We start from the raw sequence: 19,337 nt of genomic DNA, 5'->3' as shown, positions 1-19,337 counted from the left end.
GTTGGCACATCTCCCGAGGTACACACAGGCCTACAATTCCATTTTTTAAATCCTTATAGTGCTTTTTTTTTTTTTTACTAATTTATTATCTTTACATAGTTATACAAAGAAGTTGCCATTTAAGAAAGCAGTTAGGCTGGGCACCAGTGGTTCATGCCTGTAACCTAGCTACTCAGGAGGCTGAGATATGAGGACCACGATTCAAAACTAGCCTGGGAAGAAATGTCTTTGTGAGATTCATATCTCCAATTACCACTCAAAAACTGTAAGTGGTGCTGTCTCTCAAAGTGGTCCACCATTACCCTTGAGCAAAGGAGCTAAGAGACAGCACCCACATCCTGAGGTCAAGATCCAGGATACCAATGTATATACAATACCCAGGGTACCAGAATCAAATACAGTTTTCTTATATGTACATTTATGTAGACTTCTATACAAGTAGCAGTAGTTTCAGGTCAAGTGTGGCAGCTTTGTTTCACTCAGGAGACCTTACAAGGGGAAGGGCTTCAGAGCTGTAGCTGAGGACCAATTACTGAAGCCTCTCTTGTTAACTCAGTAGGGAATTCCTTTGTTCATTACCTGCCAGGCATGGAGAGGCTTCCTTGATCTAGTGGTGAACTCTGATAGACTTTCTTTCAGCAACCACAGCTTGGCTGTGCATCCCATACATGTGGCTGCCTTTCTGGTGCACTTCCCATGGTGGGACCCTCAGCTGACACCCTGGTGCATCTTATCCCAGCCTGGCAGGCATGACCAGCCACAGTCTCCCAGGACAGCTGCCCACCAGTGCCTCCAGCTTTCAACCTCCAGCCTGGCTTCCCTTTATTCCTGCAAGAAACTTGACCTTCCTTCCCAAGCTGTTTCTAACTTATTTAAACACAAGGTCTACGGCAGGTGTATTGTAAACTACCAGATTCTTACTGCTCCCACACAGCCCTCTCAAGATGACAGCTCAGCCAATTCTTAGAACCGAGGGACGTAGATCAACCCACTCTGTGCCATGATTTCAGTTCTTGAAGTTGAGCTCCTCACAGCACACCAGTCTCCATCTCCCAAGTCCTGGGGTGACAGCGAACTCCGCAGCTTGTTTGTCCCACAGTGGAGCCTGTCCATCCCTCTGTGAGAACATCTGATGTCACCTGCTGACTTCTCATTTCTTCTACCTCAGCAGGGAGAGCTGCACACCAGGTCAGAAGTCAATACCACAATTTCTCCAGCCCTGATTTCGTCTCTGTGATTTCCTGGCTCCCCACAAGCTCTTCTGGTTTCTCCTTTCTTCACTTCCTCAGAATCTGCTCACTGTTGTTTCAGTGGATTCTTCCTCGTGGGAAACAATGTTGTTAACCTTCAGCTCAACATCTAGTCCAGCACTGGCTAGGAATAACTATTACCAATGAGTTGAAAGACAGATTCAAGGAAAATATCAAAGGGTTGGTGCAACAATTTGAAGAAGACACAAATAATTTGTTCATGCTTACCAAATCAGTGTTTACCTAAGAACACTCTATGTAATGTGTTGTTGCTGACTGAAGTTGTTACCAATATACAATACATGTGATATTGTTACAATAAAGAATACACATGAAGCGGATATATAAACAAGAGAGCTAGACTGTGATAAATGAAACAGCAGAAACTCACTGTGCAGCATCTGCCTGAACCCTGGCTTACATGGCGTATTGTCAGAATGAAGTAAAGTGCAGCAAACCCACACCTGATCTCACCACAGGAAGGAGGCTCTGCAAACCTCACCAGATGAGCACCATTCTCCTAGAAAGACATGAGAAAAATGTTGATCCTCGTCTTGGGATGTGCAAGCCCAGACTAGGCACGAATTTTGTAGCATGGGAGATCCTGCAAGTATGTTAAAGCATTTCTAATTGTTTTATACTTTTGTGTGTGTACAAGAATATAACATTCTTGCTGTACTTTATGTTTTGTGCATATGCAGAAATGTTAGGCAGAATGCTCACTCGGGCACAATGGCAATGTGAGAGGATATGTTTATTCCCTCTGCACCTCAGACAGCTCTCAATGTTCTAACACTCCTGCCTCAGGCTCCCAAGGAGATACAATTCGACTGTGTAACACAAGTGGTCAATATGTAAGGTTTACTTAAAGGTGACCATTGCCACTAAACTCCTCCAGCACAGACACATCTGCTCTAGGAGCTCACGCTCTGAGACTTCTACCCCAAGATGGCTTTATAGCAGAGGACATGCAAATAGGACGCCCCTGTGCTCATGAAAACCAGACCATCTCTGACCTGAAGCCCAGTGAGCTGGATTCCATCCAGTGATTGACACAGACCACTCACCATGGAGCTGGGGCTGTGCTGGGTTTTCCTTGCTGCTCTCTTAAAAGGTAATTTATAGGGAATAAGAGACACTGAGTGTGTAAGTGGACATGGGTGGAAGGATCAATGGCTGTGTATGGCCATTTCCTGACTAGGAATATCTGTGTTCACAGGTGTCCTGTGTGAGGTGCAGCTGGTGGAGTCTGGGGGAGGCTTGGTGCAGCCTGGGGGGTCCCTAAGACTCTCCTGTGCAGCCTCCGGATTCACCTTCAGTGATTACTACATGAGCTGGATCCGCCAGCCTCCAGGGAAGAGGCCTGAGTGGCTCTCATACATCAGTGGCAGTAGTAGTGACATAAACTATGCAGGCGCCGTGAAGGGCCGCTTCACCATCTCCAGAGACAACAGCAAGAACACACTTTACCTGCAGATGAACAGCCTGAGAGAGGAGGACACGGCCCTCTATTACTGTGCCAGAGACACAGTGCAGGAAATCCAGTGTGGGCCCAGACAGGAACCTCCCTGCAGGGCCGCTCAGGACCAGCAGGGGGCGCGCGGCACAGCTTGCAGCCGAGTCAGCCTGGGGAGCAGCTGCAGACAGGAGCCCAGGGCTGGTCTCCTGGTGTCTGTGCTAGTTCAGTGTCCAGCAGCTTTGACAGGATTCCTCCCTGAGTTTATGACCTGCACCTGAGAAGGCCAAACTGTAGAATCCTACAGCCTTGGAAGCCAGTACACAGTAAGACAAAGTAGCGCAACTCCGAAGTGCACCATGTGAGAGAGCAGACACAGCCCCTGGCATACTCCGGTGCGTCCTCCGTGAGGTCTCTGATCTTTTGCTATGACTGTTCAAAATGAGACACAGATCACTTGGGAAGCAACAATGGCTCTGCAATGGTAACCCATACTGGATCCTGAAGAAACTCCGGGGACCTTGGTGATTCCATGAGACTCGGGACAAAGATTACAGGACTCATAGAGTTGGAATTCATTCTGTGGACAAAAGCAAAAAGGCCTGGTATGGTGACTCATGCCTGGAACCCGAGCTACTTGGGAGGAGGAGAGCAAAATCATCATTTGTGGTGATCAGATGGGGCAAAAACATAATGAGGTAACTCAGTGTGAGGAAATAACCCCATTTGGTGTTTAAACTGCCTTCCAACCCATATTCAGAGCAATGAAGGAAACTTCAATAACAAATTTAACTAATATTCATTGGAAAGCACTTAAAGCTGTTTCTGAAAACACTCACACACTCTCCTGCCTCCTGATTCCACTTCCACGTCTTGCCCTCCTTTGTCACATGGGAGGTTGGCCAACTGGGCCTTTTTCTAAGTAGCCTTGGATTAAGGGCAAGGGACTTACAGGTAAGTTATTTTAATGGGTGACTAAGCCTCCTTCCCACATTACTTAATGTTTAGATTTTAATATACCACATGGTTCTTCTGGGGGCTATTTCCTGTTCTGTGCCATTAAAAAGCCAGGCTGCACCAGCTCAATGGCAAGTCTGACTTCAGGAAAAGACCTGGAGAAAATGGCTCTTCAGAGACAAATTGAGGAAGATGGGTCAAAGTGGTAGTGGAGAACCGGAGTCTAGGGTGGGTGACCTTCCTGACTTACAGGTTTCTCACAATGTGAGTGGAATAAGAGCAGACCCACCATGTACAATAAGAGAAAAATGCTCAGGTTATCTCTGCTTCCCAGAAAAATGACGCTAATAGTCCACCCCATGCTGCAGAGACACCAGTGGGCAATTCCGAAGCACTTGATGAACAAAGGATACACAAATATGTATATATGATTTGTGTGTAAGTGTCTATAGCTGTGTGTGTGCATGTGTAGAAATGTGGGCCTGTGTGAGAATGTGCAAGTGTATGTATGGGAATGTGTGCACATATGTGTGCATATGCCACGTATATACCATAAATGTTCCTCAAGGTACCATGTGTTAGAAGAGCTGTCTCCAATTTGTGTCAAGATTGTGAAACTTTTTGGGGGGGGGGCAGTCCTGGGCCTTGGATTCAGGGCCTGAGCACTGTCCCTGGCTTCTCTTTGCTCAAGGCTAGTACTCTGCCACTTGAGTCACAGTGCCACTTCTGGCCATTTTCTGTATATGTGGTGCTGGGGAATCGAACCCAGGGCTTCAAGTATATAAGGCAAGCGCTCTTGCCATTAGGCCATATCCCCAGCACAGATTGTGAAACTTTTAAAGGTGTGGCCCAGCTAATAGTCTCATGTCACTGGCTTGTGCCATTCAATTGACCTCTCGCTGTCTCTGTGTGCCGGTGTGTGTGTGTGTCCCTGTGTGTTTCTCCTTCTCTTTTGCTCTCTAATTATGAAGGGGATGGGTATTTCTACACCATGTGTTTCCTGTTTTTGACATTAGACACAACACTGAAGGATTAAAGCCATGAGTCTGCTTGGTCATACAGAGCTAACTATGAATCCAGGAGCCCAAGTAAAGCTTTGATTATCTCAGTTACTTTTCATAGTAAGAAAATACCCTCACATACTACACCAAGCATCTGTGTCTCAAAAATGATTTCATGCTCACTTTTACCACCTGCTCCTTTTTTAATATTATTATCTCACATTCCAGTGGCATGTATCTAGAAATATTGTTTTTGTCAGTGAAACTACAATATTCTTTTCATTTGGTCTTGTGCTCTGCTAGACACAACACACTTGCAGGCTCCTCCCCATGCATGAACCAAGCTTGTTTCTGTCCACAGCAATGTCCCCTCTTGGGCCATGGTCCTCTTCCATTGAGGAGAACCTCCAGGCAAGGAGTAGAGCTGAAAAGGAGATTTCTGGGGGGTCAGAAGTCAGCAGGAGAAGAGTAAATTCTACACTTCACTGAGAATACTAGACTACAGGGAAGATTCATTCTCCGTGGAAGACCAGGCATGATGTGAGAAAGCTACAGCCTTTCTCTCTATAGAAACAAACTCTCAGGATCTGGATGAGGAAAAGTTGGAGGTTGAAAAGGAGAAGGGAGGTACACACTAAGAGAGGAAAAACATATATGATAGATTCTATGGAGAGATCAAGTAGTGTAATTCTTTACAAAGACTAAGTCAAACACCAGCAAAATAAGTACCAGGAAATGGGTACCTACAAGTGAGGGGAAGTGACAATGTTAGAAGAATGAAGGGGAAAAGTGGGAGAACTCAGGCAAGAATACACTGAATATCACAAAATTGAGAAAAATATGGTGAGGGATGGGTCAAAGGGAAGTAACGATGTTGACGGGATGACAAGGATCAACATGCACTATATACATAAACTGCTTTGTTAAATGGAAAACAAAATAATACATATCCTAAAAATTAAAAAAAGTGAGGGGAGGGGTGGTTTTGGAAGGGTGGATAAAAATGTAAAATGGTGTGACATTGATCAAGCCTCAATGTATTCGTTAAACAGCTTTATTAAATGGCAACTCCTTTGTAGTGCTACAAAGATAGTTAAAAATAATAAAAAAAATATTTTTTAGAAACCAAACAGTTTAGCAATCTTGACTAAAGGTAGGTGAGTTACTAGGTGCCGGCCTTAAAGAAGTTTCTATGCAATCAGTGGTTAGTCTTGAAGCCAATTCTTTAGTGACACATTATGCTAGCCTTGTATGTTTCATAGTTTATCTACTTGTGTAAAAAAAAAAAAACCTCTGTTTTCCACTTGCATCTCTGTGTACACTGAGCTCCTAAGATTTCAACCTGAGACCTTGCTTTATAGCCAAGGACATGCAAATAGGTCGTCCCTCTGCTCATGAAAACCAGCCCATCCCTGACCTGAAGCTCTGTGAGCTGGATCCCATCCAGTAACTGCCACAGACAACTCACCATGGAGCTGGGTCTGTGCTGGGTTTTCCTTGTTGTTCTCTTAAAAGGTAATTTATCGGGAATAAGAGATATCAAGTGTGCAAATCGACATGAGTAGGAGAAATAGTGAATACATGTGACATTTTCTGACTAGAATTCTCTGTGTTTGCAGGTGTCCAGTGTGAGGTGCAGCTGGTGGAGTCTGGGGGAGGCTTGGTGCCGCCTGGGGGGTCCCTGAGACTCTCCTGTGCAGCCTCCGTATTCACCTTCAGTAGCTATGACATGCACTGGATCCGCCAGGCTCCAGGGAAGGGGCTGGAGTGGGTGGCAGTTATATGGTATGATGGAAGTCAACAAAAATATGCAGAGTCTGTGAAGGGCCGCTTCACCATCTCCAGAGACAACTCCAAGAACATGCTGTACCTGCAAATGAGCAGCCTGAAAGCAGAGGACACCGCCGTGTATTACTGTGCAAGACACAGTGAATGGACTTCAGTGCCAGCCCAGACACAAACCTGCCTGTAAATGTGTTCTGGGCTGCAGGGGGCGATCAGGACATACAGGGCTCAGGCTCAGCCCCAGGAACTGGAGCAGAGGGTTACTTCCACCTGTGCTCCTCTGTGTCCACCCTGCCTCTGCTCCTCCTCTACCAGTTCTCCTCTCTGTGTTTCCTCTCTGTGTCTACCCTGCATCTACACTCATATACACCAGTGACAGATCAGGTCTTCTGTGAAGGCACAGGAAAATGGTGACTTCTATGTGGACCTTGGAGCACATGGAATAGTCAACCAATAATTTCGATCTTGTATCAGGATCAATTAAAGATGTAAGTTGGAACTCATCAAATTTTGACATTTTATTTTCTGCTCAAGTGACAATCAAATAAGTAAGTGACCAGCTTTCAAATAGAAGAAATATTGGGAAATCACATACCCAACTACATTTGTGTATCCAGAATGTGAGAGGAATCCTCAACACTCACGTGTTGGAAAATCCACTGATGAATTGGGAAAAGACTTGTACAGACATTGTGTAATTTTCCACATATTAATGCACACCAAATGCATACTTTGTAACTGTGAGGTACATCTTAAGTATTTGTACTCAGTTAAGTATTTATCAGTTAAGTATTGTATCAGTTAAGTATTGTTAACAATGAGCAGTAGAGCTGATTAGAGGAAGTGACAGGCATGTATATAATGACATGAGAAATGCAGACGTGTCAGCATGTGTCGGCATGAACTTGGATTCTCTATGTCTTCTCTCAGCAAACACTGCAGTGTGTCACACCTCGCCTACTCCCATTAGAGGAAGGGGGTCCTGGACACAGCAACAGCCAGGTTCACTCTACACAAGATATGAACCAGAGGGCACTGAGAGAGAGGAACAAATGATAAAACATGAAATCTTCTATCCAGGTCATGCTAATATGTGGGAATCTTCTTACACATTCACATCTACAGAAGGGAGGTAATTGTAATATATAGATCAAAGTAGGATGACTCTGTATAACAAGGCACATGGATGCAATTAGATATATATTTTCTGGGAGATCATCTTTGCAGCAATGTCCCTCAGGACTCTCACATCTGACCTTGGCACTACCAATGCTGAAACTTCCAGCCCAGGTCTTGCTATATAGTAGAAGACATGCAAATAGGGCCTTGTTCTCCTCAGTAAAACCAGCCAGCCCTGAGCCTGAAGGTCTGAGAGAGGCGTCAGTCCTGGATTCCAGGTGAACCCATTCAGTGATCAGGCTGAACACAGGCCATTCACCATGGAGCTGGGACTGCACTGGGTTTTCCTTGTTGCTCTTTTAAAAGGTAATTAATGGGGAACAAAAGATACTCCATGTGAAAATAGACACGAGTGGGAGCAAGAGCGTTTGGCCATTTCTGACCAGGATTCCTTGTGTTTGCAGGTGTCCAGTGTGAGGTGCAGCTGGTGGAGTCTGGCGGAGGCTTGGTGCAGCCTGGAGGGTCCCTGAAACTCTCCTGTGCAGCCTCTGGATTCACCTTCAGTAGTTACTGGATGCACTGGATCCGACAAGCTCCAGGGAAAGGACTGGAGTGGATTGCACGAATTGATCCAAATGGTGGTAGCACATACTACACAGAGTCTGTGAAGGGAAGATTCACCATCTCCAGAGACAACAATAAAAACATGCTGAATCTGCAAATGAACAGCCTGAGAACCGAGGACACCGCTGTGTATTACTGTGCAAGAGACACAGTGCAAGGAGCTCAGTGTGAGCCCAGACACAAACCTCTCAGCAGGGACTCTGGGCCAGCAGGGGGCGCTGGGCCCTGGGTCAGCTGCAGGGCAGAGGGAGGAGATGTCTCCTGGTGCCTGGCTCCCTCCCCATCTCATAGTGGTCCCAGGAGCCTCTAGACTTATGTCTCTGCTGAACCAGGATGCCACTGAATGCAAAAGGCTGGGCTTGCCTTCTTTGAGAAGATAGATAGGATACCTTACAATAGGAGTAAAGCACAGGGTCACGTTCAGGGCAGAAATGACTCTGCCACAGTCACCACAACCAGGACCTGAGAGAGCTCAGGGTTCTTCAGTGGGTTCTCTCCCAGCACGTTCAGGACAGAGACTCAGAGGGTTTTCCTGATGAGGACAGACTTTGGGATTCGTGCTGTGAGAAGGAGCAGGGCAGAGCAGACTCAGGGATGCATAAAACGTGACAGGTCCCAGGCCACCCTGCTCTTCCACAGGGACCAGGACCTCAGACTCAGGCCTGATCCACTCCTGTCCTAGCAGCAGATTTCTCTTCTTGCTGGATAATACTAATGTTCACACCTCATGTGTGTTCATGTGTGTTTCACGTGTGTTCAACCAGAAAATGCTGCTTGTGTCCCTGTGGACTAAAGCACACTACCTGACACATCTTCCTGAGGACCAAGTGTGGCTCATCATCTGGAGAAAGTTGATGCGTCTGCTTGGGCTCCATTGTACACAACCTCCAGTTGCCCTCCTTCAAGGATGGGTTAGGAAATGAAAATGGACATTATGGACTTGTCGGTAAGACTGACAGGACAGAATGTGAAGTGGAGTGAGAGCTGACCTTGCTATGCACAGACTGCCATGGAGTCACCCAGCGGGAAGATGGGCCACATCCTTGTGCTGTCAAGTCTGTGGAGAGTGGCCAGGTGACTGTGAGCCATGTCCTTGAGGATGCATCATGGTGAATCACCCTGAAAATGAGTCCTGGTACACGAAGGTCGTTACCCAGGTGACCCTCTGTCCCAGAGCCCCAGGTCCTCTCTTCTCTCACTACTGATGGTTCTCTGCCACCCTCTCCTCCCTTCTCTAAAAGTTAGAATTCCTACTTACTTCCATCCTCATCTCATTAGTATAAAAAGTAAAGTGTTTTATGCCTTGCACACATTTGCATGTACATCACACTTGCCTCAACAGGTCTTCTCCCTCTCCCCATGCCAGATCCATCATTGTATTGTCATGGATTCTCTGGTAAATGAAGCAAATGCTCAACCCATGGAGACTTTTCCATTCTTGATGACTCTCCTGTCTATTTGAAGAGAAGATGCAGTTCTCATTTCCACCAGGAAACTCTTTAGGAACGATGTGTGAGGCTCTTCTGTCTTCTGAAGGCCCTGCAGATTGGATGGGTTTTGACTGCAGGGTCCAGGATGCTGGAGCCACACTGAGCACGATGTTGACAGAGGCAAGAGGGGCAGCCATGGCCACTGCTTCATAGAAATGTTTGATTTACTTGGAGGTTTGTAGAGATGCTCTCCAACAAGTTTCTATAGTTCTAATGCTGGCTTAAAGTTTACCTTAATAAAATAAACTTAAATTTAAAATATTGTATGTTTAGCATTACAGAACAATGTTTCAGTAAACATATCAACATTGTGAGGCAATTGCCAAAGTGAAGCTAATGAATATAAACTAAAGATAATAAGCTATATAACGTATATGAATCATCATCTTACAAGGTTCAATTATATAGACACATATAGATAGTTGTGTGTATTCATGTGTATATATTATTTACACAATATACAATATATTATATATATAGGTAAATAATGAGCTAACATGGATATTTCACTGGTACAAATTCTATAGAGATTCTCATCCCAGCTCTGTGGAACTCTTCTTAGTGTGCAGGGAGCTCTATTGAACTCCTCTCACTGTGCCAGAAGCTCTATGTAACCCTGCAGAGACAAGAGGATGGGGTACTTAACATTGTAAGACAAGTATTGACAAGTTAAAAGCAGAACTGGTCATCCTGTCTGGAAAAATAGGGAATGGGTGGTCACTGCCTGAATTCTCCATGCTAGGGAGCGTAGATCAAGGTTGGTGCATTAAACATGTCTTCTATACCCAGTGTGATGCTTGATGCTTTGTCCTGCTTAGTAATACACAAGTTGGCTGGGGAGCTGCCTACCTCAAACCCTTATGAGACAGGAAAGGGCTATCACACTATGGAAATGCACCACAGTGAAAGAGATGTACAGGAATATGGCAGTATTCAGGAACCAGTTGCTCTTGCAGGATCTTCTGGAAAACTCTTATTTCTTCTAGTATGGCAATAATCTCAAAGCTTCACAAATATGTTAACATAACTAACATGACTGTGTTGATTTATCATCTTGAAGATCAGTCACAAACAGGTGCAATCCAGGTCCACATTGAATTTTCTCTTCAGAATATGGTCAGTATTTCACATTTAATATTTCAAAAAAGTTAAATGGCAACTAATACAGTGTTTGTATATCATGAAATCAATCATTTATGTACCCCTTTAGGGATGAATGCATCAAGCTAGTTAGTACCAAGTCTATCTCAATTCCTTTATTACTATTCACTTTGATCATCTAATATCTACTGATTAAACAAATTTTCCATCTGAACTACATCATTTCTGACTGTGGCCAGTTTTCTGTACAGCAGGTCATCCTGTGAAAATAAGAATTAGCACTCTTTTTAAATTAACATCTCTCATTTTGCCCATAGCCTCTATACACCCCTAGTCTACTTTCTACTTCTAGAATGCACACTTTTCCACATTCCACATGTAAGGAAACAATGCAGAACTTTACCAGCTCTGGGTTGTCCCATGTAGCTAATGTCCTGAGTGTTATCCATGTTGTTTCAAAGAGCATCATTTCTTTATATTCAAGGTCATCTAAATATTCCATGGTATGAATGAACCACGCCACCTTATACGTGTCTTCCTACTTGAGCACTTTGGTTATAACTACCTCGACTCCACTGGTGTTGGTGGCATTTCTGATTACTGAAATTTCTGTTTCTTCAGGATTCTCCATACAGGATTCCACGATGACTGTTCTTATTTCTACTCTGTCCAACAGCGAATACGAGTTACCCTTCTGCACATCCTCACCATCACTTGTCATCTCTTGTTTTTGCTATAATAGCTATTCTAATTGGTCTTTTTTAAAGTTTTTTTGTTAGACTAGATTTTAAATTTTGTTACCTTGCTTGTGTTGAGCTGGCACCAAAAATCTAGAGACACACCTTCAGTTCTGTGATTTCCTGGTTATTATAGAAGTGGAGTCTAGCAAAATTTTATGCCTGGGCTGATCATAAACTTTAATCCTCCAGACTTAAGCTTCATGAGTATCTATCTAAGATTACAGACACGGACCACTGCACTTGGCTTCTTGTTATTGATTTAATTCATACCGCTGATAAAGAGCTGGAGCATTGCCATATATCATTTAGCCACCTGTGTTCTTTGGGAAATATCTATTGATGTTCTCTGGCCATTTTTGTTTTGTTTTCTTTAGATTGAGTTGAGTTCCTTCTATATCTGGATATATCCTCCTAACCAGACTCATGATTTGCAAATGCTGTCTCTGAATCTGTGTGGTGTCTCTTCACTTCATTCATTCTCATCTTGGCTATGCAATTTGTGAGTTGATGCACTCTCATTTGTGTAATCTGGCTTTCTTCCTTGCCCCTTTGGAGTTCTGGAACTGAATTTCTTGCCACGAATACTATCAAGATCACTTCCACTGTGTTTTCCTCTGTTAGTTTTATTAATTCAACTCTTGTATCTAAGTCACTCATATATTTCAAGTTCAGGTTTTGTAAATATTATGAGAATAGAGTCCAAGTTTCCTTCACCAGAATCCATGAGGGCAGAACTTGCTTGAGATAAGGAGCTCTTAAAAGTCACTGTGACATGGTAGAAAGATAACAAACATGGGAAAACTGGGACTGGGGCTTTACCTGGTGACTGGGTTCTAAGTTTTGAGAAGTAGATCAGGGGAAATTTTAGATGTGTGAGCAGAGGTTAGTGGTGAATCCTCCACAGTTTTAGAAGACCATGACATTGATAGGAAGGTGGGGAGTAAGACTATGATGAAGGGTTCTCATAGCAGTGGTGATTCCACGGGGAATTGGTCTGGAGGTCACCACTGCTCCATTGTGAGAAAGAACCTGTCTCTGTGTTGCCACTGCACTTAGATGCTGTGTGAGGCTGAATTGAAAGACGATGGACTAGTTTATCTGGCCTGAGGAAACACACCACTCAGGAACTGGGCTGAGTATTTACCGCTACTTTTAGCCAGATTTACAGTGAGAAATTGAGCAATGGAACGAATGGGAAGATTTGTAAAAGTTGCAATTGGACCAGAAAACAGCACTTGTCAACCTCAGGTAAAGGAGATATCATTGGTAAGATGATGAAGGCCATTTCAAAGAAGCTAACTCTTTTTCACAGGAATAAGAGGAGAGGAGTATGGATGAATCTCAGGAACTGGCTGGACCTCAGTAACCCATGAAAGGTCACACGAGCAGTTCATTCCTTGCTTCTGCTGGGTCCCACCTCATGAAGATTGTACCACCAAGAAGAATAATGAACTAGGGTCCAAACCTGCTCCACTTCTCTCTTCAGGGACCCCCCCCTCCAACAGTCACTGCAGATGCAAGCCTCAGGATGAAGCCGGACAGCTGAGGAGTCCTGGTCGCCCTTGTGCAGGATCATCACAGACTACAGAATCTTGGCGCTGCTCCTCTGCCAGGTGCAGTTCCTGCTGTGCATGAAGACAGGCCTGGACATGGGTTTGTGATGTGTCTGATGACCACTTTCCTTGTCCGCAGGAGTCCTGTCACAGGGGCAGCTGCAGGAATCAGGACCTGGCTGGATGAAGTCCTCACAGACTCAGTTGATCACCTGCTCTGTCTCAGTCTCTAACTTTGTGGGGGTTTTTTTGTTTGTTTGTTTGCCAGTCCTGTGGCTTGGATTCGGGCCTGAGCACTGTCCCTGGCTTCTTTTTATTCAGGGCTAGCACTCTACCACTTGAGCCACAGCGCCACTTCTGGTTTTTTCTATATATGTGGTGCTGAGTAATTGAACCAGGGCTTCATGTATGTGAGGCAAGCACTCTACCACTAGGCCGTATTCCCAGCCCCCTGTCTCAGTCTCTATAACAAGCTGTGGTGTGAACTGGGTCCCTCAACCTCCAGGAAGGGGTCTTGAGTGGTTTGGTGCTATCTGGAGTAGAGGAAGCACAGAGCACAATCCAGGTCTTAAAACAATGCAGCATCAGCAGCAACACCTGCAAGAACCAGGTGTTTTTGTGACTGAGCAGCCTGGAAGAGGAGGACACAGCCATGGGTGACTGGGAGTGAAATTCAGTGAGATACAGACCCAAACTCTGGGGTGCTCAGCTCCAGCAGGGGGAGCTGGAGACACGGAAAGCAGAGGGCCTCCCAGGCCAGGGTGCTGGGCAGTGTGAGAACCTCACTCTCTGAAGTGTGGGTCATTACCCCCATCCCCTCCATGAGCAGTGATTCCAGAGATCATTCCTGCCTTTGCATCACATTGCTTTTCTCTTCTTAAGTCAAGGTTGGCTGCCCTTTCCCCTCTCAGAATAGGTTCTTTCATCATAATAATGATGGCTGAGTTTTCAATTATGCTTCCCATATAATGACATAGAATATCACACTTATACACATGTGATGGAATGGATGCATCTCTCCAACCTCCACTCCCTGTCCTCTCTTCTAGTCTTAGTTCACTCAGCAGTGTCTTGGGGACTGGCCTGTGTATGCTCTGTTGACGTTGGGATCATATACCTCAGACCTTTCCTCTTCAGGGGATATCTTACACTGCGTTGATATTCTCACTGTCACAGTGCAGAAGGGGTTTTCTTCCTGGATCTAGATTAAAGAGGCCATCACTATTGCCAGCTTCCTACGTCATTTCAGGACCTCAGCACAGGATCACCCACCCGATGCCAATAAAGCTGAGAGTGAGAATCTGATACAAATCCTAAAACTAGTCAACATTCATGAAGATGTGCCTCTTCACAGTAATTTTATATATTGAAGCTATACATCAGTAATGTGGCTTGAAACAATTACACGCACACATGCGTGCAGAAACACACATACATACTGCGTCCAATGGGCATTTGACCACTTCCCATTCAGAACTAGTTGGTGTGTGGACCCTGGCACCTGTGCATGGGTCTACAATAGCTGCTGTTGCCATAGAGACAGAGTGACGACAGCAGGCAGGCTCTGCACAGACGTTGAAACCTAGCAGTCAGCTCTGTGTGTCTTGTCTTGATAACTGGAACAGTCTGTGCAGAGGCCAGCACTGACTTCATCAGGATGTGAGCTGACTCCATTCTCCAAGACACAGGGCTATTTGGAAGGTGTGGCTTGAGTCACCTCCTGTGTGTCTAGCTGACTTGATATAAATATTAAAATCACAAGTACGCAGAATCTCATTTTCATTGCCTACCAAGTGCTAAAATATCGATGCTGAATATTAGTCAAGAACGCACATCAGGTTTTCATATTTTCTATCATTGTAGACAGGTGTTCATGGCTCATACATGTGATCCTAGGTATTCAGGCTGTGGCCAAAAGGGAGCCCTACTACACTGTAGGCAGGAGTGTAAATTTTTTCCACCACTCTGGAAAGCAGTGTGGAGGTTCTTCAAAGGGCTAAACATAGAGCTCCCCTATGACCCATCAATACCGCTTTGGGTATTTATCCAAAGGATTACAAGCAAGATCACACTAAAGTTACCAGCCCAGATACCCCCTCAGTAGATGAATGGATCAAGAAAATGTGGTACATATGCTTCTATGCTTCTATCAGAAAGAATGACATTGCCCCATTCATAAGGAAATGGAAAGACTTGGAAAAAAATCATACTAAGTGAAGACCTACAGAAGCATACTAAGCCAGACAGAAGCATAGACTCTATGGTTTCCCTCATTGGTAAAAATTAGTACATGTCTAGGATATGCCTAGGAGAAGACCACAATAGCTCAATAGCTATGTGCATGTGAACATAAAGACGATATTGAGCAAAATGAAATCCAAGTTTTGGAAATAAGTGGATTTATCTCTGTTTTTGTTTTCAACTTACCATGTGAAATTATGCCTTTTTCTTTTGTCTTTCTTCCCCATAGTTCTAGCCTTAATGCCACTGTAACTGATTTTCGTGCTCTGGGTATTGTATGTGTGGTTATCAGAACTAGGGAAGGGAAGGGGAACATCAAAATGGAGAAACAAAGGGTAAAAGACTAACCAATGCAACAGCACTACTTACAAGACAATGTGCTATAATCCAAATGTGCAACGTGGGATGATGGGAATTGGGGGTGGAGGAAGGTAGAAGAAAAACAAGGGAGGAGATAACAAGTTTGATAAGAAATGTACTCACTGCCTTACATATGAAACTTAACCCCTTTGTACAATACTTTGACAATTAGAAAAAGAAGAATAAAACCACCTTTGCTGTATAAGTGACATATAAGAAACTGAAAGTGTTTTTTAAAAAATTTAGGGGGAAAATATATAAAAACAAGGTTTTAATGTGAGTGACAATTGCTCTTCAGTCAGAGCACAGAGTATAGATAACAAGATTAACAGTGCTCTCAGACATGGATTTGCTGGGATTGCTTTGTCCAAAGGTGTCAGTGGCAGGAGGACTGAGTCTTTGATCCCCCACATTCTCAAGTGTGACATGTCACAGAGGTGTCTGTGTGTAGTTGGAGATGCGTTCAAACAGGTGTTCCCTGGCTTCAATGTGGAATTAGGAGGACCATGTAGCAATGGTGGCAATGTGGGAATCGAGTAGTTCTCTGCTCTAAAAGTCATACAGAGTCGTGCTGGACCCTCAAGGTTTTGCTCATTAGAACAGAGATCACAGGAGGTGTCCATATTGCTGACCTATACTGTGGGGATGGAGCTGCTCTCTGCTCCTCCACCCCTCACAGCAGCTCAGCCCCAATCCCAGGATCCAGCAGCTGGGCTGTCAGAGCAGGAGTTATCTGGTGGATCTTTAAAACAACACAATTTTAAAGCAAGAAGAATTCCTGGGTTCCAAGTAGGAATGTTGCCTTGAAAATCATCCTGTGTGAAACTTCATTGCCAAGTCTCATGAGAGGCTTTGTACCAAGGCAGTAAAAAATGATTTTATAAATCTAACTCATTCTAGTAGTGAAAAGAATTAAGACCTCTGAGAACGCAGCTGAGTGAACCTGAAAGCTAATCACTGGTCTACTCCGTTCAGGGCTTTCGTTCACTAGGAGTCTCCCTCCAGCTCTGCAAAGTTTCAAGTTCAACATTTTCTCCCATACTGGGTCTGGGGACACAGCTTGTTTTTATACAAAATCTCAGATTTCTACAGGAAAAGCATGAACTGGTACTTTCAAATGCTAGGGCCCTGTGCCTGTGGATCACATCTATAACGATAGCTACTCTAGAGGCAGAGATTGCAAGGATCATAGTTGCAGACCTGCCCAGCCAAACATAACTCACAAGATGCCTTCTCAACCAGAGTTAAGGTTGGGATTATGGGATGCTAAGTTTGGGAGCTCTGCCGTCCAGGCCAGCTCAGGCAGAAAGTTCGTGAGACTCCATCTCAGAGGAAGAAGCAGAGCATGGGGTCTCTATGACACCTGTCACCAGCTATGGTGGGAAGATTCAGATAAGATGACCACAGTTCAGATGCGTGCCTGGGAAAAGTCCCAAACCCATCGCAAAACAACCAGTACAAACAGAGCTTGACTCATGGCTCAGTGCTACAGAGCTCCTGCTTGACAAGCATACATGTTGTGAGGCCCTGAGTCTATGTGAACAAACTGGGGTGTCATATATGAAGGATTGACCCAACCCTATTGTCCCAGGTCCATACAGGCGCCTGCCATAATCCCAGGTATACACTGACCTACTTTGAGATGCAGGCAGGGTAATTCACCTAAGCCCAGCTGTAAACAGTCCTTTGAGGGCCCAGTGGAAAAGCCCCAAGCTTCGTAGACCTGGAAGCTTTTTCATTAACCTCTGCCTCCTTGCTCAGACCTCGTATAAGCCTGATCCCAAATTCACCCCCTCCCACAAACTCCAAACCTGTGGGAAGGTCTGTGCCTCTCTCTGGCAAGAAACAGTCCTTACCTGTTGATGATGCAGTATGGCCTGTTCCTTTCCCATTCTCCTCCATTTTCCCAACAATGAACAAAAATTCCTACCTAGTAACACGGTACAAACCCAAACATGAAACATTAGTCACTCAGGACGCTTAGAATTCAAGAAAGATTTTCTACCAAAGTCATTTTATTCTTCACTAAGTGACATAACAACACAAAGACAGTGCCTCAAAATGGCAGAATATTCAAATTGGAAAATGATCAATGAATAATAACTGATTTCAGTCAATATTGTGATATACATGTAAATACACACAAATGTGCATATATTAACACATATTAGTTTATGTATGCACAAATGCATGTCCATATTATGTGTGTATATTGGTGCATATATGTATGCGTGTACAAATATGTGTATATACTAAAGTTTATTATTTATATAATTGCATCTAAATATAAAGCAGAAGCTTGTATTAATATTGTTTGTGACTGTGCATATATATATATTCAAATTCACAATGCACACACACTTTATTCACTGGGATAGAAGGGAATATATATATTTATACATGTCACCACACACACACACTGTGATCACTGGGCTGGAAAGGGAGGCTTCCATATTCCCTCTGCTGTCCTTCATGTGGGACCACATTCACTCTCCTGAGGGAGGGGGTGCAGGGGATTGAATAGCAAGGACTCTAGCAGAGTGGAAGATGCTGGCCTTGCTCTTGTGCCCAGGTTCTATTCAGCTGACTTGAAGCCCAGCTGCAGAGGGCAGTCTCAGTCTTTCTCATGGGGATGCTGATCTGTGTCCTGGACTCCACCTGATTTCCTGAAAGTTTTCTGTGGTGGAGTCTGGAGAACTGAAAATAAGTCAGTCCTGCAGCGGAGCCACCTGCACATGTGAAGTACAGCTTCCTTCCCCAAGGAGAAACTTCCATAAGCAGCCTGGACTGAGCCACAACCAATACAATCATCCCCAGATTCTATGAAGAACCTGTGCTCAATCCATCACCTGGGAAACCTGTGAAGGAACTCACATCTGAGCCTGTTTCAGCTTAGCCCTGTGAAACCATCACCTGGCTAGTTTGTGGGTTCCTCAGAACCTTCCATGCTTAAGGCCTTGGTACAGGCTGCAGCGGCCTGTTGCATTGAGAGGCAAAGCAGGAAGGCCTAATCCTGCATGGAACCCACAGGGTTCCTAGGTCCTGTAAGAACAGAACACCCAGTGCAGGCCCTGCCCAGGTCCCTGTGTGCATCACATTTACCTCTGTTCTTCTGACCAAACAAGTCACCGTTCAGGGAGGGCAAGTGAGGGGCCCTGTAAAGTACAGGTGCAGGATGAGGAGAAATCACCAGCCTCACCCTGCATCTATCCACAGTTCATGAAAGGTGGAGGTGAGCAGGCTTGAGCCACAGCTGCCTGCACACACAGCTGTCTGCTGTGATCCTCATCCTGACGAGCCTAAAGGAGACAAGAGTGTCCCTCACCACCTCCTCTGCTCTACCAGCTTCTCTGGAAGCCCTGGCAGACTCAAGGGGAGGCTCCCTTGTGAAGACATTCTTTGTTTGGTGTCTCCCTGCACAACAGTTTGGTTAGTGAGAGCAAGTCGCTGCTCCCAGAGAAGCAGTGAGTAGCTGCGGCCTCTCTGAAGGAGCTGGCTATGGGCAGGGTAAAGCCACTGCAGTTGGGTTGGGGATTCTGAGGAAATGCCCTGTGAGCAGACACAGGGGCTTCCCTGCAGGGCAGGCTGGACTCCAGGGGGTCAGGACCCACCCAGCTCAGCTGCAAAGCCTGGACCTTTGTCAGAGGCCTGGGCTGAGTG

The 19,337-nt window shown here is 44.9% G+C and overlaps 1 gene segment (V, D, J or C); it reads left to right on the top strand.

Annotated features, from left to right (window-relative positions):
- The first annotated feature begins 2,303 nt into the window (after positions 1-2,303).
- Positions 2,304-19,337, top strand: part of LOC125345382 — a 79,317-nt gene continuing 62,283 nt past the window's right edge. Inside the window, 2 exon segments of the C gene segment in view lie at positions 2,304-2,364; positions 2,470-2,777. Coding sequence covers positions 2,319-2,364; positions 2,470-2,777 — 354 coding nt within the window.

The sequence above is a fragment of the Perognathus longimembris genome, unplaced genomic scaffold (assembly GCF_023159225.1).
Source record: "Perognathus longimembris pacificus isolate PPM17 unplaced genomic scaffold, ASM2315922v1 HiC_scaffold_5537, whole genome shotgun sequence".
Taxonomy (NCBI): Eukaryota; Metazoa; Chordata; class Mammalia; order Rodentia; family Heteromyidae; genus Perognathus; species Perognathus longimembris.
The sequence above is the reverse complement of the archived record's forward strand: the minus strand, read 5'-3'. Positions and strand labels throughout refer to the sequence as shown.